This window comes from Botryllus schlosseri, chromosome 3 (assembly GCF_051294905.1).
Source record: "Botryllus schlosseri isolate E-star chromosome 3, Bs_hap1, whole genome shotgun sequence".
NCBI lineage: Eukaryota > Metazoa > Chordata > Ascidiacea > Stolidobranchia > Styelidae > Botryllus > Botryllus schlosseri.
Genome location: NC_137238.1, coordinates 36,873,411 through 36,897,600, shown reverse-complemented (window position 1 = coordinate 36,897,600; position 24,190 = coordinate 36,873,411). Strand labels below are relative to the sequence as shown.

At 38.3% G+C, this 24,190-nt stretch overlaps 2 protein-coding genes and 1 long non-coding RNA gene across 3 annotated transcripts in view; 2 read left to right on the top strand and 1 right to left on the bottom strand.

Moving 5' to 3' along the window:
- The window catches only part of LOC145435257 (uncharacterized), a 344,196-nt gene that overhangs the window by 153,288 nt on the left and 166,718 nt on the right, over positions 1–24,190 (bottom strand). The gene's annotated exons all lie outside the window — the stretch shown is intronic.
- Positions 1–24,190, top strand: part of LOC145435202 (uncharacterized) — a 129,123-nt gene that overhangs the window by 18,954 nt on the left and 85,979 nt on the right. The window lies entirely within an intron of this gene.
- The window catches only part of LOC145435186 (uncharacterized), a 100,932-nt gene continuing 93,854 nt past the window's right edge, over positions 17,113–24,190 (top strand). The window contains exon 1 of the mRNA XM_080312506.1: positions 17,113–20,712. Within this exon, the coding sequence (XP_080168632.1) occupies positions 17,356–19,158 (1,803 nt within the window). The 5' untranslated portion in view covers positions 17,113–17,355 and the 3' untranslated portion in view covers positions 19,159–20,712. The remainder of the gene's footprint in view (positions 20,713–24,190) is intronic.

The window sequence follows — 24,190 nt, the reverse complement described above, 5'->3', positions numbered from 1 at the left end:
GCTGATGAACAGCAACAAAATCACCATTCTTGAAAAGAACATCATATTATTTATGTAGAAAATAGGACGGCTTGTAGTATTTCAAGAAATGAATAGAACCACATGGCGCTCAACAATAGAGACCGAGCTAGCGCAACGCGGGCTATCGCTCGAAGACGCCCACGACCGCCCACGCTGGAGGCGCTTAATTAGGGCCCAAAACTGATTATCTTGATGTTCATTTGTTTCCTGTTTTCTTTTGCCCTTTTATTTCATTGAAAGCCGATATATATATAGTATTTCAAAGCGAATTCTGTAGATGCATTTCTTTATATGCGCGGTCGTGTTTTGAAAATCCGCGCCGTCGATCTGACAAGGAGTACTGAAAATGCCTTTCCACGAAGATAGGTGGTGACGAATGTAGTTGTGGTGGCGTAACAGATCTTTAATGAACATTGAACATATAACGTTCAGTCTAGTCATTTCTATCTAGCATCTCATCTTGAAGATTTTTTGGAATACTGGTTTATCACAGGAGAAAATGGATAAATGCTAACATTTTTTTTCCAAAACGCCAATATAACCTCTCTAGACAGCAATATGTTTGCATCAGTTGGCTATTGTCAATTTGGCAATTAAAATGAGTTCGCACAGTAGCATATTTCGCCTCAGACGGCCGTTATGTTTATGCTAGTTCTGAAGTTTAAGCAGTTATGAAGCGAAACTGCCTCGTGATTTGTCCAATGAAAAAACTGCAAATCAGTTATCGACCATTTTGTAAATTTGGAGGCTTCGCGGACCCCCTGAAAATGCCTCGCGGACCCCCGGTTGAGAACCACCGGTCTAATTGACTTATGAATTGTAACCTAGTGACGTGCTTACAGCCCTGGCATAATGTAGCAAAGTAGGTATCGTATGTTGCAGCACACGCATGTCTATGTTGGAAAAAGATGCACATACCACTTTGAATAGTGAGAGCCCGTGGGCCGTGGCTTTGAAGATCCATGGCTAAAATGATAAACTGAATATTCTTGTATTTGAGAGCAGTGGCGTAGACAAGGGGGGGTAATCGGTGTCCGATATCCCCCGTTTCCAAGCTTGAAATACCCCCCCCCCCCCGTCTTACATATATTTCCATTGATCTAATATTTCTCGTTCTAATATAATCCCCTAATTGTCGCGCGGCATCATCACGCCGTCGATCAATCAGACAATGCAGTGCGGTCATGCCTTTTTCTCATATTGTTCTCTCGTCTACAGAAGCCCGAAAAACGCATCTCACATGGCGCTCCCGTCTCATCTGAACGATATTATCCAGTTACAGAACCAGAAGTCACAGTAACAATAACACTCGCATTTACATTTCGATATCGCGCGAGTTGGTTTTCGTGTTTGACAGTCTATTGTCAACAAACGTTTAGAACAGTGGTTCCCAACGTGGGCGATATCGCCTCCCAGGGGGGCGAAAATAGCCAAGGGGGCGATAGGGGAGCGAAAACGGACGAAGGGGGCGATAGGGGGCGATGGCGTGTTGAAATTGCTGTATTGACGTCCATGACCGTAACTGCCACACCCAAACCCCCAATTGGGATGGGGGGCTCGAGCTCGAAGGGGACCCACAATTTTTCGTGAATTAACATTAATTATAGAGTATTATTTTGGAAATTTAGGCAACTATTTCGAAAAATTTTCACGCTGCGCGCCATTTCGTGGTCCCGTATTTCTTGCTTATTGGATACCCTTCCTCCAAGAAATAATACGCATGAGTTATAGAAATGGGCATCTCGGCGTCAGCCATTATCACACCATGACGTACCAAGACATATGAAGTTTCAGGCCATGTAACATGCGACTCCGAGAAGTGTGCCAGAACGAGAAAACCTTGGCGGAAATGGACTGCCTTTATGCTGACCGACTTCGATATATATACGATATACATATATATGTTTAATTGTCCATAGGCCCCTAAATGGCTGGCGTTAAATGTTCCTGTCCTGGCAATCAGAACCCCACAAAAAAATGCCATCTCGCAGAGAAAAATTAATTATTGCCAGTGCACAAATACCAATTTCAAATCGTGTGCGTCTTTTATTTTAGTACGTATGGGCGATTTGAATATCTTTTGACATAGCAGATAGGCCACGAAATATCATCACGTAACGAAGTCATTATACCCACTGGTCCGCCCGAATATGTTCAACTATTATTTACCGGCCTTACATTTTCCAAAACACCTCACGCAGCTTTCTTTACCGGCAAATCTGAATACATGAGCAGAGAGAGGATAAAAAATTGACAGCAATATGCAGTTCCCGATCATATTTACCGATTCAACCATGAATGATAAAAAATTTTCGCGTTTCGCGCGAATTAAGGCGACCAACTAAACAGTCCAACAATTTGTGCTGAGAAGTAGCGGTGAAGAGGTATCGGGGAAGTTGGGTCTGAGGGGTGCAGAAGTTTGTTTCATCGCCCTATGGAGTGATGTTACGGTCCTTTGGGAATCAAGTCGGAGAAATCACCTTTTTTATTAGTCAACTCACCAAAGTTTAACTGGAAAAGTGTAATTTCGAGGTCCAGCCGAAAAGTTGACCTTTTTTCTTACTCAACTCGCCGGTGATTTCAGACTATATGCCCATTTTTCGGTTACCAATATTTGGGGGGCGATGATCGGTGTTTAGTTTGAAAAGGGGGCGATGAGTCGAAAAAGGTTGGGAACCACTGGTTTAGAACATGCGCGCTAGGCTTGTATCATTAGAGATAGCAGATCCCTACAGTACCAAAACAGATCGTACTAATCAAATGTTCTGTATGGACTCTACTATGTATTGATCCAATTTGCGGTCATTTAGTTCGGTTATTGTGTGTGGGTTTCAAGATCTCCTGCCGTTTCGCGTCTCAGGCCTCTGGCGCATCTGCTGACTGTCCTGTTATAACGCGCTTGGCCAGTAGTAAAAACATTGTAGGCTCCGTGACTCGCGGCGCATGATAGTGCTACTCGATATACTATTGTAATGACCAGAAGTTATAGTCCTGGCCTCGACAATTCGCAATTGTCACTTCTGCACCGCAAACGCGTTTAGGAATGCATTTTGATCGCGAGCCTAAGCCTGCGCCAGGCCACCGTTATTCACGTGATACAATCGCACAAGCTCGAGCGGTAATTAGTCTTTACCATCTCCACACACCAAAAATACTACACCATCTTGGCAGACAGTACAAATCGTATTGAGTTATAACAAAATTAATCCAGATTGTTTGTATCAAACGGCAACTGACTATAATTCATTTGCGTGTCTTCACTGTTCGAGTGTTCGTGTTTGAGCGCAAAATAGAGAGATCTTCGTATTGCTGTAATATGATCTGCGCGCACTTTCGTGATTACATCCTCGCTTTGGTAATTAAGGTCAAGATACCTCGCTGTCATCGAAGTTTGTTGCTACTTCCATTTGATCTGATACATTGTGATTTGCGAGGTGATCATCGATCACCTGCTGCGTTGAGTCATGATTCGAGCGCGCTTTGTTTCAAGATCCGCGCGCATGTAACTCGCTGTCGGCAAATAGTGGCGCGCAAGGCAAAAGCGCCTTCCGTTTGTTACTGTAGCATGCGACTGCGCATAATAGAGCTATATTTTAAGATAACTGGCAAATGTTCATGTGTATAAAGACGTAAACACAAACGAGATTATCTTAACCTTGTTGTATCGGCATTTGTGTGTATTAAATCGCAATAAAGTGGTTAGCATGAAGAATATCATCTTTTCAAAAAATATCCCCTGTTTTCATAAATATCCTCCGTTTTTTTTCGACTGGCTACGCCTCTGTTTGAGAGCTACAAAATTCAATTTTCAGTATATTGAATTATACTGTGAAGCAGACTTGGTCAACTAGAAAAGTTTCAGCTTTTTCAAATTAGATTAGAATTAGAATTACAACTGCAAAGCTTTTTCCTAAAATCGAGTAGAATTAGAATTATAGGTGCACAATGTATTTCCAAATTAGATTAAAACTAGAAATATAGCTGCTCATTTTTTTCCTTATTAGATTAAGATTAGTATTACTGAATTCTCGAACACTTGGAAATTGAATCCAGTTCCCTTAATATCAATTCATAGTTCATTCTTATGAGCATGATAATAGCAATACCAAATATCTGTACGGCAAGCTTGGCGCGTTTCGTACTAAACAGTTCTCTTGCGGCCTTTTCAGGAAATCCAGAAATTATATAATAATCAAAATTTGAGCTCAGAAACATTTCGCAAGTGTAATCAGAATTAGATTGGCAGCTTTTTGCCCTAATTAGTGTAATTAGATACCTAGAATAAAATAGTATTTACGGTGACCGATTCTTTGTTTATTTATTACAGTTGTGCTCACCGTAAATACTATTTTATTCAAATCCAAATTTTTCGACGACAATAACTCCGCTTCCACTGGTTGGAATTGAACCAAATTTGGTGAGCATCGTTTCTATAGACAGCCTAACACTTTCATGGGGTGAATAGAACATTTTCAAATTTTTTATTATTTATTTTTATGAAATAAATAGAAAATTACTTCACCTGTAGCAAAGCGGTTACTGGCTGGAATTGAACCAAATTTTTTGTGTAGGCTAAAATTAGGTAACCTAACAATTTTATCACGTGGCCAGTACGATTTGAGAAAAACGTCATTTTTCAAGAGCCCTACTGTACATAACAGCTATTCCAGATAACTTCAAGATGAGCTGCTAGGCAGAAATGACTATGCTGGACTATTCGGCTTCATTTCAATATGAACATACTATTCAATTTATATTGAAGCTCTATACCTCCAAGAAGCCGAATCTTATATATGTTCACTAAAATCAGTTTCTCAATTTTGGTGCCATATATGTTGCGAATACCCAAAGGTGTTGTCAGGAGCATTGCTCGTTATTATTACATTCATCATCATCATTGGTTTATTAGCAATTTTATCAGTTCAATACACCACAAAAATACGATACAATGAATAGACAGGAAGATGTCGAAGCGACTTGGATTTGTCAATGGAATCAGACACCCACCTTGGCCTAGGCGTAGTAAAGAGGAGGCATGCACACTGAATGAAAGTAAAGAATACAGTATAGAAAAAGAAAGCGACAAGAACAGGGCGGCATGTCATGGGAAGCGAGATCGATAGGTCAGTCGTGGTCCGGTAATCTTGAGGATGCACTGTATTTATTTAATAGTAATTGCTTGTATTTCGACTTGAATGTGGACATGCTCGTCGACTGTCGGATGGCCGGCGGGATACTGTTCCGCACATCAGGTCCGGCATATTTTATAGAGCGATGATCTTTTCGGTCGATCATATGATATTTGGACGACGTGTGCGACTTGTGCGCTTTTGATTCCGAGGTAAAGAAATCATTCAAATATTCGGGGCAACGACCGCAGTGGAACTGATACATAAACTTGTCTATTTATAGTTTCCGCCACAACCATCCTTGTAGAAATGGATTTTTGTCACTCGTTCATATCAAATAGACGGCACGGATTTTTTAAACATGACCGCATATTTCAAGATACTCGCTTTGAAATAATAGAAATCTCCCCAATTTCCACACAAATAGTATAGGCTTTGATGTTATTTTCAAGTGTGGGCATTTTGTTGATGTCCATCACTAGCCTGCAGTTGATATTTGCACAAGATCGATGACGGTTGCACGATAATAGAGCTAACTTTGAACTAACACTGTAAGGGTCCACTGGGGTTCGTGAAGGTCCAAGAAGGTGTCCTCGAAGACTAAAAGGTCGAGAAACACTGCTCCAATGTACTACTGACCCAATGGCACAGACAAACTAGTATGTTTGATTGCTGGCGGCTCAATTACGGCCCGTGCTTGAAATTAATCAGAAAGCTCACTAATACATAACAGTTGCAAGATATTTTTTGAACAAAACTATCAATTCCCTGATAAAATTTCTGGCGGTTTGCGCGAGTTGCGGTGTCGGGTGTTAGTTATTCAAGCGTTTCCACAATTTCAAAAGAATCAATACCAAATCTTGCCTTCGCAGCCAACGATTTGCTTCAAACTGATCCCGGGGCTAGTAACTTGTAATGAAGCTGAAACAGTGGGTTTTAGCACTTTAGAGCTAATTACTTCTTTCCGGGACGGTATCGCGAGGTGGTACGTGAGCTCAGTAAAATGCTCTAAGTTTGGGAAGAACTGAATTAGACTAATTTGTTGAATGTTACTATGCTCTAATTTTAGTTCTAATCTCATTACAGGTTTTCCTCAAAACATTTGCCGTTCTCGTCCTCATGACAATGAAAGGCGTTTCATGTGAACTGATCTTTATTCAACTTCCGAGTGTTCATTAAATCAGTAATTCTAATCTATTTTAGAAAAATATATAGCCATCATTCTAATTCTAATCTAATTTGGAAAAGCTGAAAATTTTCTAGTTTTCCAAGTCTGTGATAGTATGCAGCTCCGCTTGCTCTCGCTTCACCATTTAGATTTCGGTCATTTTGTCTCAGTTCTCCGTATAGTGTTACAAGGTCCGCCTGATGCACGGTCTGCCCTTTCCGACAATTAGAGTTGACCATGACCATCTGTTGAAAATTTATTTAGAAATCTGTGACCTTAAAATACTGGAACTTGGATGTTATCTCCACTGTGACGACTAAGGGAGTTTTGTGAAATCTGTGACGACCATTTCCACAAAAAGAGTGACTTGGAGCAAAGTATTCTAAAGATTGATCACGACTTCAAGACCATAAGTTTGATATTACGGGAAGAGTTTTCTTGAATCGGTAACGTCAAGCTTAGTATGGATTATGCTGGTGCTGCTCTCGCAAAAACTAAATGTGACATATGTGGGAAAGCATTCGTTCGGAAGAAAAGCCTCAAGCTTCATATGGAGATGCATGCTGGTTTGAGGAACCATTCATGCGATGTTTGTGCGAAAACATTTACCCAGAAGGGCGCACTTAATCGTCATATGAATATGCATGTTGGTTTCAGAAACCATACATGTGACGTTTGTGCGAAAACATTTACTCTGAAGGGCGCACTTAATTGTCATATGAATATGCATGTTGGCATAAAAAACTATAAATGTTTTATGTGTGACAAGGAATTTTCTCATGAAAGCAACCTAAAGAGCCATATGATAATGCATGCCGATATCAAAAACTACATGTGTGAAATGTGTGGGAAGGAATTTCGTCATAAAAGTCACCTCAACACCCATCTGAATACTCATGTTGGCATCAAAAATCATAAATGTGATATATGTGGAAGAGCATTTACTGAGAATGGTGGCCTCAAGTCTCACATGGATATGCATGCGGGTGTCAAAAACCATAAATGTGACATATGTGCGAAAACATTTACTAAGAAGGGTACACTCAATCGTCATATGAAGATGCATGCTGGCATCAAAAATTGTAAATGTTTCAGGTGCGACAAGGAATTTTTTCATAAATGTAACCTCATGGATCATATGATGATGCATGCTGATATTAAAAACTATACATGTGATATGTGTATGAAAGAATTTCGTCGTAAAAGTAACCTTAAGACACATCTGAATACTCATGCTGGCATCAAAAACCATGAATGTGATATATGTGGAAAAGGATTTCGTCAGAGTGGTGGCCTCAAGCGTCATATGGACCTGCATGTAGGTGTCAAAAATCATGAATGCGGCATATGTCTGAAAACATTTTCTCAGAAGAGCACCCTCATCAATCATATAAATGCACATCTTGGTGTTAAAAATTATAAATGTGGTATTTGTGGGAAAGCATTTACTCAGATGTCTAGCTTGACGGGCCATATGCAAGTGCATATCGTGCAGGCTGATAACAAAAAACATATATGTGATATCTGCGGGATGGAATTTCATAAAAGACGTGACCTAGAGTATCATATGAATAGTCATGCTGGTGTGAAAAATCATAAATGTGAGGTATGTGGAAAAGCATTTGTTCAGAAGTCTCAGGTCAGGCTTCATATGGATATGCATGTTGGTGTCAAAAACCATAAATGTGATATATGCTCGATCACCTTTACTCATAAGAATGGCCTCAGGAGTCATATGGAGATGCATGCTGGCATAGCAAAATATAAATGTGGAGTATGAGGCAAGGCCTTTACTCAGATTCAGAGCTTGAGGATTCATGTGGATATTCATACTGATATCAAAAACCATGTATGTGATATCTGCGGGAAAGAATTTCGTGTAAAATGTAGCCTAGATTGTCATATGAATATTCATTCTGGCATCAGAAATCATAAATGTGATATATGTGGAAAAGCGTTTTCTCAGAGTGGTGGCCTGAAGCTTCACATGGACCTTCATGCTGGTGTCAAAAATCATAAATGCGACGTATGTCTGAAGACATTTTCCCAGAAGAGCACCCTCGTGTCTCATATGGAAATACATGTTGGGGTTGAAAATTATAAATGCGATATTTGTGGGAAAGCATGTGCTCAGATGTCTGCATTAACAGGCCATATGATTATGCACTCTAACGTAAAAAATCATATATGTGATATCTGCGGGAGGGAGTTTAATAGCAAAATTACCCTCGACTGTCATATGAATAGTCATGCTGGCATCAAAAATCATAAATGTGATATATGTGGAAAAGCGTTTTCTCAGAGTGGTGGCCTCAAACTTCATATGGACCTGCATGCTGACATCAAGAATCATAAATGTGATATATGTGGAAGAGCGTTCTCTCAGAGTGGTGGCCTCAAGCTTCATATGGACCGGCATGTTGGTGTCAAAAATCATAAATGTTGCATATGTACGAAAACATTTTTTCTGAAGAGCACCCTCAAGCGGCATATGGAGATTCATGCTATGGCATATGGAGATTCATGCTAATATTAAAAACCATTTATGCGGGAGAGAATTTCATAGTGAATGTAACCTCCGGCATCATTCATGTGCCATATGGAGATGCATATTGGCGTTAACAATCATAGATGTAATGGATGTGGAAAATCATATACTCAAAAGGGTTACCTCATGCGTCATGTGGACAAATATGCTGATACCATAGCATAATATATACTGATAACGTCGATCAAAAAGTAGCTGCATTTAGTGGAAATATAATCCCAGCATTGGTATCAATCAGGGTTGTAATGACTCGAGACATGACTCGACTCAAGTCAGACTCGAGTCACGATTTTCGGAGGACTCGACTCGACTCATTTTCTCAAAATACGGAAATGACTCGACTCGAGTCAATCTGTGTATTGACTCGACTCGAGTCAATCTGTGTATTGACTCGACTCGAGTCAATCTGTGTATTGACTCGACTTGGACTCGAGTCATTGCGCATGACTCGAAGCAAGTCATTGACTCGAGATTCAGACAGCGAAGACCGACATTTCATTGTAATTTCGAAGCCAACACACTATTGGGATTTCGTTTGTTGGTACTGGTGCTTGAAAATGCGACCAGAAACTGCTAAAAGTGAGGAAAATTGATATATTATAAATGCGAACCATTAATATCACCAAACAGAGTTAAAAAAAGTGGGTTTAGGAAGACTTTAACTGGAAACTGAGCAGTCAACACAATGACTTGGACTCGGACTCGAGTCTTAATACTATGACTCGGACTCGATCCTCTGTTCGCTGACTTGGACTCGGACTTGACTCGGTGTCAATTGAAAATGACTCGACTTGACTCGAGTCAAAAATATAAAAGTGAGATTGACTTGTGACTCGGAGCCTTGTGACTTGGTTACAACCATATATCAATCCATATAAGATGATATCCGTTAGCTTTTCAGGATATGCTGGGCTTGCCATGAGAAAAGCAGCAAATAAGTTCAACGGGGTTATTGCTATCGTATTCTTATCAAATGCGTTGATATGTAATAATTGAACTTTCGGACCACGACCTGACCTATCGACCCCCCTCCATGACATGCCACCCCATTTTTTGTCGCTTGATTTTTGCTATACTATCTTCTTTTACTGTTCATTCAGTGTGCATGCCTCCTCTCTACATCGTGTGATTCCATGGTCTACTCCAAGTCTCTTCAACATCTTCCTATCTTTTCATTGTATCGCATTTTGTGGTGTATTGAACTCAATGGCGGCTCGTCCTATAGGGCAACTGGGGCATTCAAATTCAAAATGATGTGTTGGATTCAATATGACAGGCCCAATCTATGAGATAACAATGACGTGTGTGTCTGAACTCTTTGACCTTTCCGGTTAGGTCATACATAATATCTGGACTCGAGTTATAGTCCTATATATATATGAAAATGAGAATTTGGATGAGGTCTTCGCTTCTCGTGAAAAGAATACTTTGATGGACGATTTAATGTCACAAAATTCAGTGGTTTGCCAAGTAAGCTGCTGCATCACTTGATTGAAAGCTACCAACCGGTGGAAGAGGAGTCGAATCTGACAGAACTGAGATAACTTGCAATGACGCTCACAGTTGTAATGATGATGGATAGAATCGATCTGCAAAAAGATATTTGTAGATAGATAAGTATACATGAGTATACTTACTGCAAGGATCATTATTCTATGCCTCTTGTGAAAGATGTACCTACCATATTAGTCTCCGTGTGACTGCTGGAGCGTGAAGTTGCTTTCGAAATTTCAATTAATTGCAGTGGTGGCGTCCTGAAGAAAACGGCTGCGGCCAAAAATATTATTCGTTTTGCCCTTCAATTTGAGACCACATCATTTTTAGAGTGCAGTGCCCCTTTAACTGCAGACTGACCTTATTTTGAATGCATCTGATCTTATTGTGAACATATCGTGACAACCCTGTAGGCTTGTATAGTACACTACCATAGCAAGTTTGTCGTGTTGTGATATTACTGAAGGGGAATATATTGTTACCTAATTCTATTGTATCATGTTGTGATGATTGAAGGTTTTAATATGCTGTCTTGTTGCTCTTGTACAGACTGTAAACTACTATAGGCCTACTGAGTAGAGGGAAGGCATACTGGAGAATTATACATGCAGGTATGGTAAATTTCAGACCTGGTTTCTAGTACACAAAGTACTACCATTCTTCGAATCGTGTTTTTTTTCAATCAGAGGACTTGGACTGACTATAGCTTTGAAAAAATTATATTAGGATAGAGATTGATTAAAGATTGAAGATGTTTAGGGTAATTTTATCTCATTTCAACCAAAGAAATTTCGATTCGTCGCCATCAAATTTAGGATTTTGCTGAAATTTGGCTCAAAACAGTGTGTAGGACAGGGGTGGGCAAACTACGGGCCGCATGCGGCCCGCAACACCGTTTTGTTCGGCCCTCGAGAGTCTAAAGAAACTTATTTGAAATATTGATAAAATAAGTAGGCCTACTAAAAATCGAATTAATGCAGGGACTTGATTAAACTTTTTCTTAGTATATTTCACCATGACAATTCTAAGGCAGTGGTTCTCAACCTGGGGGACGCGCCCCCCTTGGTTTCGTGAAAGCATCTTAACGGGAATGCGAAGCTGAGCCCAACTGAAAAGTTTTTTCGCGCTCCGCGCAATTTACATATCATTCATAATTATGGCTTTGTATTTCATATTTAAAAATCTCCCATCCATACTCACAACCTTCCAAGCCACAAAACCATCCGTTAGGATTGCCAGCATCCTGGTTGTGTTCTATGATACGACGATAAGGGGGCGCGAACTCTTTCACCATCATAAGGGGGGCATGTCTTAGAAAGTTTGAGAACTACTTTCTAAGGTAAGTACTTCCTAGATTATTCTCCATGTTTAATTTCTGGCACGACAGCCCGATCTCAAGGCCCACACAGTTTAAAAGGTTTCAACTATTGAACATTACAGAAATCCTAAACGAGATATACATAATTCGGATCACGAGTGTGATTTCAGATTGGCCACTCCAGTTTTAATTATTTCAGTGATGTGCTTATAAACAAACGATTTGCGCGTGTCTTAAAAAGATTCGTTCTCTGTATGCGCACAATTAGGATATTTATATTTTATCTACACATATAGTAGAAGCGTGTTTGAAGCTAATGTGGTTATGATGCTGTCAGCATTGTGTGTCCTTGAACTGAACCTAAAGTGGAATTAGTAAATCTATGAATATATCGCTGCTCACAGATTTAAATTTAAATACTAAGTTGCAACATAAGAATCCTCCGAACAGCTTGAAACACCATTCTACATAACTTCTGAGTATTTAGGAAGCTGTAAAAAATGTTGCAAAAACATTCCCTATTTATTATATAAAAATGAATAAAAAAATTTCAAATTTTTCTGTCCACCCCATGAAAATGTTAAGATGTGTATAGAGACGAGGCTCACCAAATTTGGCTCAATTCCAACCTGCGGGAGCGGATTGATGTTGAAAAATTTTGATTTGAATAATATAGTATTTACGGTAGGCACAGCTATAATAAATATTTAAGGAATTACGGAATTGGTCACCGTAAATACTATTTTTTTCGAATCCAAAATTTTTCTACGGCAATAACTCCGCTTCCACTGGTTGGAATTGAACCAAATCTGGTGAGCATCGTTTCTATAGACAAACCTAACAATTTCATGGGGTGAACGGAAAATTATGAATTTTTTTATTCATTTTTATATGATAAATAAAAAACTTTGGTGTCCTGTAGCAATGCGGCTACTGGTTGGAATCGAACCAAATTTGGTGTGCAGGCTTCAATTAGGTAACTTAACCATTTTATCAAGTAGCCAGTAGAATTGGAGAAAAAAAGTCATTTTTGAACAGTGAACACCCTAATATACATTTATTTAAAGGTAATAGAATATAACAGAAGAAGGACAAGCAATGAAAATGAAGTGCCTGTAGACGCAAACTTGGACGGGAAAGCATTGGGCATCTCGATTTCTAGATGCCCAATTAGACTAATTAGTGAGATGCCCGTAATATAATTCTAATTTAATTTGTGAAATGTTTCTATGCTCCAATTTTAATATCTAATTTCTGGTTTTCGTATAAATATTACAGGAGAACTGTATACTACAGTGTATAGTGCGAAACGAGCCAAGTTTGTTGCACAGACATTTGATATTCTCATGCTAATAACCGAGAATAAACTATGATTTGATATTACCTCGACTTGATTCAATGTCCATGTTTTCACGAATTCAGTAATTATAATTCAAATCTACTTTGGAAAACACTTGTGTATCATAATTCTAATTGTAATGTAATTTGGAAATAACTGTGCAGCTATACTGTAATATTTCGTGTATAATTCGCAAAATTTGCATGATTTATTGTCCAAAAATCTGGGGTGCACATTATGCATGGGCATTAGGGCTTTTCAAGCCGGTCACCTCTTAAATCGTCAGGTTACCCTAAAAAACGCTGCACACCAAATTTGTTTCATTTCCAACAGGTATAGGGCTCCGCAGATCCAATTGAATTTTTTAATTTAAACAGGAAAATTAAAAAAAAAAATTCAAATTTTTCTGTCAACCCCATGAAATTGTTGAGCTGTCTTCAGAGACCATGCAAAATAAATTTGGCTCAATTCCAACTAGTAGAATCGGAGTTATTGGAGTTTTTCTTTGATAATCCCTGGATTATCTACCAATCAAGGATAATCCGAGAAATTGTCAAGTTGTCCGAAAAAAACGCTGCACAACAAATTTGGCTCAATTCCAACCAGTACAAGCAAAGTTATTGGAGTACAAGATTTGGTTCTGGAAGAAATGGTATTTATGGTGGCAAATTCATAATAGGTCTAGCCACCGTAAATACTATAATTTGAAGTCTCAAATTTTGAACCTAATAACTTCTTTTCGACTGGCTCGAATTGAGTCGAATTCGTTGTGCAACGTTTCTTCAGACAATCTAACAATTTCATGGGATAGCCAGTATATTTGAAAAAGTTTTATATTTATTTTTATTAAATACATCCAAAACTTTTTCTCTTATAATAATGTCACTATGGGTTGCAATTGTGCCAAAATTGGTGTGCAGCGTTTTTTAGGTAACGTAACAATTTTGTCGAGTAGCCAGTACAATTTGAAAAACAAGCCATTTTTGAACAACCCTAGTGCACAGCGGGTTATCTGCAGTCAAGTACATCTGCTTTGATACATTGCCACTCGATGATATGTACACAGTTACAAACATAGTTTTAATTGGTTGCTTGCATTTATATAGTTTTGTTTGAAACTAAAACATAGGGAAGTGTCTGTTATGCTCAATGATTCTGACAATTGTGCACCAACAGTTGCGATTGGTTGGGAATGTCAATAGTGCTGCGTACAATCTATTTATGCTCTTACTCAGAGGTGGCTAGTACTTCTACTTTTCACAGCACTCAGGTATATTATGCCTACTTTCACTACTTCCTCAAGTGGTTATGGTTTAAGACTACTTCTTCTCGATAGTTTTCAGGTTTTTGGGCAAAACTAGGCATAGGATACTTACTTTTACTTGTAAATCGCCACTTCTACTTGAGTAGAAATTGACTGGTACTTCTACTTGAGTGCCGATGATGACTACTTTGAACAGGAATTTCTGTATAATTAGTACATTGGGCAAGCTATCTTTTTCACACAATTTCTCTACTACAGTGGTTCTCAACCAGGGGTGCGCTAAACCTTTGAATTTGCAACATGATTGACATCCTACCGTAATTTTCCATGTGTAATGGGCAAAATTGTATCGATATTTTGTCCTAAAGTCGGGGGTGCGCGTTATGCATTGGATAGGACTACAGCAATTCTTGAAAAAAAATCATCCCTCGCAATAAAACTTGAAAGCACACCTGTCTTCTTGTTTGTTGTCTATCGCGAATCACATTCCGCCATCCTGCCCACTAATTTGTATTATAAGTGTTGGACGCTGCCAATTAGCGAGAAGCGTGAAGAGATGAAACGAGATTCGTTTGTGCTGCACAACAGTATACCATCTCCTGCTCAGTTGGTCATTGATTACTGTGTAGGCGAACAAGCCTCGCTGGTCTGGTTTATTGCGCCAACAGCAGGCCTGAGTAATCGCATAGCTACAACGGGCCAGGTGCGCAAGATATCATCTCTGGCTTGAACACTAAACAATTGCATCTGCAACAGTCCTGGTTCCGCTGGCCTGAACAATCGCAGCTACAATCGTTGGCCTGGGCAATCGCACATGCAATAAGCCTTGTGCGCAAGATATCGTCGCTGGCCTGAACTATCGTGTCCCGGGCCTTGCATGCTTTGGATCCTATCTCTTCATCGTTCAGAGACGATGGCGTTAAGTGTATAATGATTAGTGATCGGTAGGGCATGTTTTTGCGACTTTTTTTTTCAGCTTTCGGCAGCTTCCCAAGTATTCGTAAGATATGTATAATGCTGTTTTCAGCTGTTTGAATGAATCTTATAGTGCAACTTTTTGCAACTTTTGTCCATTTTGTTCATACAACTTTTTGCAACATTCTACAACTTTTTCGATTTTTCATGAAAGTATTTTCGATTTTGGTGAAATACACGGCCAAATTCGACTGAAACACCGTAAATCAGCACCGAAGTAATGCTTTTACGGGTATTTCGGGAGATGAGCCGGAAAATTGACCTTTTTTATTTTTTTTAGTCAACCGAGCAAAATGTTGTCAAAGTGCAACTTCTGCAACTTTTTTACATTAAAAAAAAATAAATGCCACTTTTCCTCGGATTTAACTGCAACAAAAACTTGCCCTAGTGATCGGTATGTCATGATGGTTCAACAGTGTCATCGAATCGTCACGAGCAGACTTGCGACAGTAACTTGAATTTGAGGATTTTGAAAAGAGGGGTCCCGGACTCTAAACCCGAAGACGGTTTTGTCTTTACTTCTCCAAGACATGTTTATACTGCCACGAGAATAATTATTCTGGCCGTGATGAAAATTTACTAACAAGTTGCTGCTATATTGGTCAATTCACTACACAAATATATATTTGTCAAAGAGCCATATCTTATACCCAAAACAGCCATATTCAAACTGCAGGGAAATACTTACTTTCCATTCCAGCTTATCTCTGTGGCTCTCTGATGAAAATGGTTTGTGCCAAAATTGCAGGCAAGGCAAAATTACTTTAAAACGTTGAAATATTGAGAGTCGTGCCTGTACTTCGGCAGACTTGACAACTAGATAATACTAGTAGTATAATTAGACTAGTTGAAATGAAATGCCGGTAATCTAATTCTATACTCTAATTTTAATTTCAATCTAATTTCAGGTTTTCTTGAAAATGCTACAGGAAAACTGTATAGTGGGAAATAAGCCAAGCTTGGTGTACAGTGTACATTAGGGTTGTTCAAAAAAAACTTTTTTTCCAAATCTCACTCGCCTAATGACTAAATCGCCAGGTTGTCCAAGAAAACGATGCACACCAAATTTGACTCAATTCCATCCAGTAAAGGCCGAGCAATCTTGAATTGAAATTTTTAAATTATTATTAAAAATACAAAAATGAAAATTCTCAAATTTTTCTGTCAACCCCATGAAATTGTTGAGCTGTCTTCAAAGACGATGCAAAACAAATTTGAGTCAATTCAGACTACTAGAAGCGGAACTATTTGAGTTTTTCGTTGATAATCCCCGGATCAAGGATAATCCAAGAATTATTGACGAAAAACTAGAATAACTCCGCTTCTACTAGTCGGAATTGACACAAATTTGTTTTTCATCGTCTTTGAAGACAGCTCAACAATTTCATGGGGTTGACAGAAAAATTTGAGAATTTTTATTTTTTTATTTTTAATAATAATTTAAAAATTTCAATTCAAGATTGCACGGCCTTTACTGGATGGAATTGAGTCAAATTTGGTGTGCATCGTTTTCTTGGACAACCTGACGATTTAATCACTAGGCGAGTGAGATTTGGAAAAAAAAAGGTTTTTTTGAACAACCCTAGTGTACATACATTTGAAATCGTCCTTATGACAATATACTCCATTTCATATGAACTGATCTTGATTCAATTTTTGAGTTTTCGTGAATTCAGTAATTCTAATTAAAATATAATTTGGAATGATGTATAGCTGTCATTCCACTTTTACTCTCATTTAGAAAAGCTGAACATTTTATAGTTGTCCAAGTCTCTGATAGTATGCAGCCCCACTTGCTCCACCATTTAAGTTTTGGTCATTTTATCTGAGTTCTCTGTTGAGTGTTGCAAGTTCCGCCAATTAGAGTTGACCATGACCATCTGTTGAAAATTTATTCAGAAAACTTTAACCTTGAAATACTGTAACTTGTATGTTATCTCCACTGTGACGACTAAGGCAGTTTTGTGAAATCTATAACGATCAATTCCACAAAAAGAGTGACTTGGAGCGAAGTATTCTGAAGATTGATCACGACTTCAAGACCACCAGTTTGATATTACGGAAAAAGGGGTTCTTGAATCGGTAACGTCAAGCTTGGTATGGATTATACTGGTGCTGCGGTCACAAATACTAAATGTGATATATGTGGAAAAGCATTTGTTAGGAAGAAAAACCTTGAGCGTCATATGGAGATGCATGCTGGTTTGAGAAACCATACATGCCACGTTTGTGCGAAAACATTTACCCAGAAGGGTGCACTCAATTGTCATATGAAGATGCATGTTGATATCAAAAATTATAAATGCTTTACGTGCGACAAGGAATTTTCTCGTGAATGTACCCTCAAGAGTCATATGATAATTCATGCTGATATCAAAAGCTATACATGTCATATGTGTGGGAAGGAATTTCGTCGTAAAAGTAACCACACCAAACATCTGAATACTCATGTTGGCATCAAAAATCATCAATGCGATATATGTGGAAAAGGATTTTCTCATAGTAGTGGACTCAAGCTTCATGTTAATATGCATGCGGGTGTCAAAAACCATACATGTGACGTATGTGCTAAAATATTTACTCAGACGGGTGTACTCAATCGTCATATGAAGATGCATGTTGGAATCAAAAATTATAAATGTTGCATATGCGACAAAGAATTTTTTCATAAATGTAACCTCGTTGATCATATGATAACGCATGCTTATATCAAAAACTATACAGGTGATGTGTGTGGGAAAGAATTTTGTCGTAAAAGTAACCTTAAGACACATCTGAATACTCATGCTGGCATCAAAAATGATAAATGTGATATATGTGGAAGAGGATTTGCTCATAGTGCTGGCCTCAAGCTACATATGGACCTGCATGCAGGTGTCAAAAATCATGAATGCTGCATATGTCTGAAAACATTTTCTCAGAAGAGCACCCTCAAGCAACATATGGAGACACATATTGGCGTCAAAAATTATAAATGTGGTATTTGTGGGAAAGCATTCACTCAGATGTCTGGCTTGACAGTCCATATGCGCACGCACTCAAATAATAAAAGACATATATGTGGTATCTGCGGGAGGGACTATCACAGAAAACGTGACCTCGGGAATCATATGAGTAGCCATACTGGTGTCAAAAATCATAAATGTGAGGTATGTGGAAAAGCATTTGTTCAGAAGTCTCAGGTCAAGCTTCATATGGATACGGATGTTGGTGTAAAAAACCATAAATGTGACATATGCTCGTTAACCTTTACTCAGAAGAGTGGCCTCAATCGGCATATGGAGATACATGCTGGCATAACAAAATATGAATGTGATATATGTGGAAAAGGGTTTTCTCGGAACGGTGGCCTCAAGCTTCACATGAACCTTCATGCTGGTGTCAAAAATCATAAATGTGACGTATGTCTGAAGACATTTTCCCAGAAAAGCACCCTCGTGTCTCATATGGAAATACATGTTGGGGTTGAAAATTATAAATGTGATATTTGTGGGAAAGCATGTGCTCAGATGTCTGCATTAAAAAGCCATATGAATATGCATTCTAACGTAAAAAACCATAAATGTGATATCTGCGGGAGGGAATTTAATAGGAAAATTAACTTCGACTGTCATATGAATAGTCATGCTGGCATCAAAAATCATAAATGTGATATATGTGGGAAAGCGTTCTCTCATAGTGGTGGCCTCAAGCTTCATATGGACCTGCATGCTGACATTAAGAATCATAAATGTGATATATGTGGAAGAGCGTTCTCTCAGAGTGGTGGCCTCAAACTTCATATGGACCGGCATGCTGGTGTCAAAAATCATAAATGTGGCATATGTACGAAAACATTTTTTTGGAAGAGTACCCTTAAGCGGCATATAGAGATTCATGCTGCAATTAAAAATTATAAATGAGTTTTGTGGAAAAGCATTTGTTAGATGTCTTGGTTGAAGCTTCATGTAGATATTCATGCTAATATCAAATACCATTTATGATTGTGATATCTGCGGGAGAGAATTTCATAGTGAATGTAACCTCCGGCATCGTTCATGTGCCATATGGTGATGCATACTGGCGTTAACAATCATAGATGCAATGTATGTGGAAAATCATATAGTCGGAAGGGTTACCAATACCTCGTGCGTCACGTGGACAAATATACTGATACCATAGCATAATATACCTACTGATACGTCGATCAAAAAGTAGCTGCATTTAGTGGAAATATACTCCCAGCATTGGTATCAATCCATATAAGATGATATCCGTTAACTTTTCTGGATACGCTGTGCTTGCCATTAGAAACGCAGCAAATAAGTTCAACGTGGTCATTGCTGTCGTATTTGTATCAAATGCGTTGATATGTAATAATTGAACTTTCGGACCACAACCTGACCTATCGATCCCCCTGCATGACATGCCACCCCATTTTTTTGTTGATTGCTTTTTCTATACTATCTTCTTTTACTGTTCATTCTGTGTGCATGCCTCCTCTCTACATCGTGTGATTCCATGGACTACTCCAAGTCGCTTCAACATCTTCCTATCTTTTCATTGTATCGCATTTTGTGGTGTATTGAACTCAGTGGTGGCTCGTCCTATAGGGCAACTGGGGCATTCAAATTCAAAATGATGTGTTGGATTCAATATGACAGGCCCAATCTATGAGATAACAATGGCGTATGTGTCTGAACTCTATGTCCTTTCCGGTTAGGTCATACACAATATCTGGACTCGAGTTATAGTCTTATATATATATGAAATGAGATAATTTGCAATGACGCTGCAGTCGTAATGATGATGGATAGAATCGATCTGCAAAAAGATCTTTGCAGATAGATAAGTATGTATGAGTATACTTACTGCAAGGATGATTATTCTATGCCTCTTGGGAAAGATGTACCTACCATATTAGTTTTTATTGGTATTTGCATCAACTCATCCTGGAAGATCCCGCTTTGATATTTTTACCGTTCCCCTGCATGTCACTATTTTGTCAGTCTCTATATTATTTTACAATTTAGGCCCTTAGTATATATACACGACCGATAGCAATGTCTGCGCAATGTAGGTACAATATACGAACTTATGCCTTACAATATAGGCCTACTTATTCAAATAACTTATTTGAAATCCATGCCACCATTATATTGCCCAGCAACATCGTTCGTATATGGTACCTACATTGCTTTATTATCGACATAGCTATCAGTCGAGTATAAGCATTTGAATTTTTGAATTAACGAAGTAGAAATACTATACTGTAATAAAAAATGTGTCCGCAAGATCTCTCGGGGATTGTTTATACATATCCTCGGTCACTGTGTTGGGTACTACAGCTAAAGCCAATGAATTATGCTGAAAAGTCGTTATGCCAATAGGGCTTGAATTCATCATGAACAAGTGCCGATTTTTTATTGCACAAATTAATTTGATGTCATGCTAAGACAAAGAACTATTAGACGCAGGTATTTCGGGGGCCAAGCCAAAAGGATATAATTTTTACCCACAGTGACCCTCGGTTGTTTGCTAAAATGTATTGTTGTGTCCGGTTGCCGAAATGGCTGGAACCAAATAATCCCTTCCTTGCAATCTGAGCCCCGAAGAAGAAAATAATACACCCCAATTTGAAATTGCGTGCGTCACTCACAGATGTTTCATGTAACTGCGTTAGATACAACTGGTTGTCTGCATGCTCTCCAAGTAATATATGCCGGTGTTGCATGCTTACAATAAAATTGCATTTATTTTGATGTGTGAGGCACTCAATCTCAGATTTGGTCTAATTTTAAGTACCACTGCTGTACTATCTCTGCTATATCATAAGATTTGTCAGTGTGTCTTCATTGTTCTTTTGTCTATGCCATTTCATGTGCTCATAGGAGGGTTTGTGCGGCTATGCTCACAATCACATTAGTCAATAATATGTTCACTATAAGATCATTTTGTCATAGAATCTAAATCTGTACTACAAATTAGATGTCATGAATGGAGTGTGTTGCTGTGTTGGTACTAAGTAGGAAATAAATTTAAAAGACAGATTTTCATAAGAAAAAAAATTTGAACTTATTAACTATTGAACTTATTGTGAGTGTATAGCGACTGATCTTATTGTGAACGTTGCGCAATAAAGACCCTCACCTCTCAAGTTAAGGACCCTAACCCCCAGCCCTAATGAATATCAACACCGAGTACAAACACCCTTGGAGGGGCACTGCACTTTAAAAATGATGTGGTCTCAAACTGAAGGGCAAAGCGAAAGGTGGTTTAGATACCGCGTTCAACAGAAGGTGTGCAGTCAGGAGATTTATGTCAAAATCGGGCCTAGTGTATTCTATTTCTTTAGGACATATGGCGTGTACGACATATTTCCTTCATAGCATCGGTTGACAACGATACAAAGTTCAATCTCTGTGTGACTGCTGGAGCGTGAAGTTGCTATCGAAATTTCAATAAATTGCAGCTCCATTACGGTGGCGTTCTGAAGAAAACGGCTGCGGCCAAAAATTTTATTCGTTTTGCCCTTCAATTTGAGACCACATCATTTTTAGAGTGCAGTGCCCCTTTAACTGCGGACTGACCTTATTTTGAATGCATCTGATCTTATTATGAACATATCGCGGCAAGCCTGTAGGCTTGTATAGTACACTACCATAGCAAGTTTGTCGTGTTGTGATATTACTGAAGGGGAATATATTGTTACCTAATTCGATTGTATCATGTTGTGATGATTGAAGGTTTTAATATGCTGTCATGTTGCTCTTGTGCAGACTGTAAACTACTATAGGGCTACTGAGTAGAGGGAAAGCATACTGGAGAATTATACATGCAGGTATGGTAAATTTCAGACCTGCTTTCTAGTACACAAAGTACTACCATTCTTTGAAACGTGTTTTTTTTCAATCAAAGGACTTGGACTGACTATAGCTTTAAAAAAAATTTTATACTAGGATAGAGTTTGATTAGAGATTGAAGATGTTTAGGGTAATTTCATCTCATATCAACCAAAGAAAAATCGATTTCGATTCGTCTCTGTCAAATTTAGGATTTTGCTGAAATTTGGCTCAAAACAGTGTGTAGGACAGAGGTCTCAAACACGCGACGGCATTTTGGAATCTCCTAAAATTACATGAAAATCTGAGACTTTTGTGGATACAAGTGTGGTTGATTTGACATGGAACTGCCCGTAATAAGAGAGAGGCATGTACAATAGCGGTGTTCAAAAATGACTTTTTTCTAAAATTCTACTGGCTACTTGATAAAATTGGTACGTTACCTAATTGAAGCCTACACACCAAATTTTGTTCGATTCCAACCAGTAGCCGCATTGCTACAGGAGAAGAAAGTTTAAATTTATTATTAGGGCAAGTTTTTGTTGCTGGCAAATCCGTGGAAAGTTGCATTTATATTTCACAAAGTTACAGTAAAAAGTTGCATCTATTTTTCACGAAAGTTGCACTAAAAAGTTGCATTCATGGACAAATTCCTTGAAATGATCAGCGTAGGCCGATTAGATACTCAAACCGATCCGCATCCAGGGCACTGTAGCAAAACACAGTGTTGGCGACTTCAACAAAATCAATAGCCTGAAAAAATTGACCCAGTGGAAATGTAATTTTCGGCGGTCTAGCCTGAATGTACGTCAAATCAGAAAGGACCTCAAATTTAAATGACAGTGAAAAAATCTATTTACATAGAGGGCCAAATATTTTCAGGAAAAGGTTAGTTGCATGTAAAATCAAAAAGTTACAAAAAGTTGCATGAAAAAATGGAGAAAAGTTGCAACATAAGAATCCTCCGAACAGCTTGAAACACCATTCTACATAACTTCTGAGTATTTAGGAAGCTGCCGGAAGCTGTAAAAAAAGTTGCAAAAACTTGCCATATTTATTATATAAAAATGAATAAAAAAATTTCAAATTTTTCTGTTCACCCCATGAAAATGTTAAGATGTGTATAGAGCCGAGGCTCACCAAATTTGGCTCAATTCCAACCTGCGGGAGCGGATTGATGTCGAAAAATTTTGATTTGAGTAATATAGTATTTACTGGGGGCACAGCTATAATAAATAATTAAGGAATTACGGAATTGGTCACCGTAAATACTATTTTATTCGAATCCAAATTTTTCTACGGCGATTACTCCGCTTCCACTGGTTGGAATTGAACCAAATCTGGTGAGCATCGTTTCTATAGACAAACCTAACAATTTCATGGGGTGAACAGATAATTATGAATTTTTTTATTCCTTTTTATATGATAAATAAAAAACTTTGGTGTCCTGTAGCAAAGCGACTACTGGTTGGAATCGAACTAAATTTGGTGTGCAAGCTTCAATTAGGTAACCTAACTATTTTATCAAGTAGCCAGTAGAATTGGAGAAAAAAAGTCATTTTTGAACAGTGAACACCCTAATATACATTTATTTAAAGGTAATAGAATATAACAGAAGGACAAGCAATGAAAATGAAGTGCCTGTAGACGCAAACTTGGACATCTCGATTTCTAGATGCCCAATTAGACTAATTAGTGAGATGCCGGTAATATAATTCTAATTTAATTTGTGAAATGTTTCTATGCTCCAATTTTAATATCTAATTTCTGGTTTTCGTATAAATATTACAGGAAAACTGTATACTACAGTGTATAGTGCGAAACGAGCCAAGTTTGTTGCACAGACATTTGATATTCTCATGCTAATAACCGAGAATTAACTACGATTTGATATTACCTCGACTTCATTCAATGTCCATGTTTTCACGAATTCAGTAATTATAATTCAAATCTACTTTGGAAAACACTTGTGTCTCATAATTCTAATTGTAATGTAATTTGGAAATAACTGTGCAGCTGTACTGTAATATTTCGTGTATAATGCGCAAAATTTGCATGATTTATTGTCGAAAAATCTGAGGTGCACATTATGCATGGGCATGGGGACAGCAAT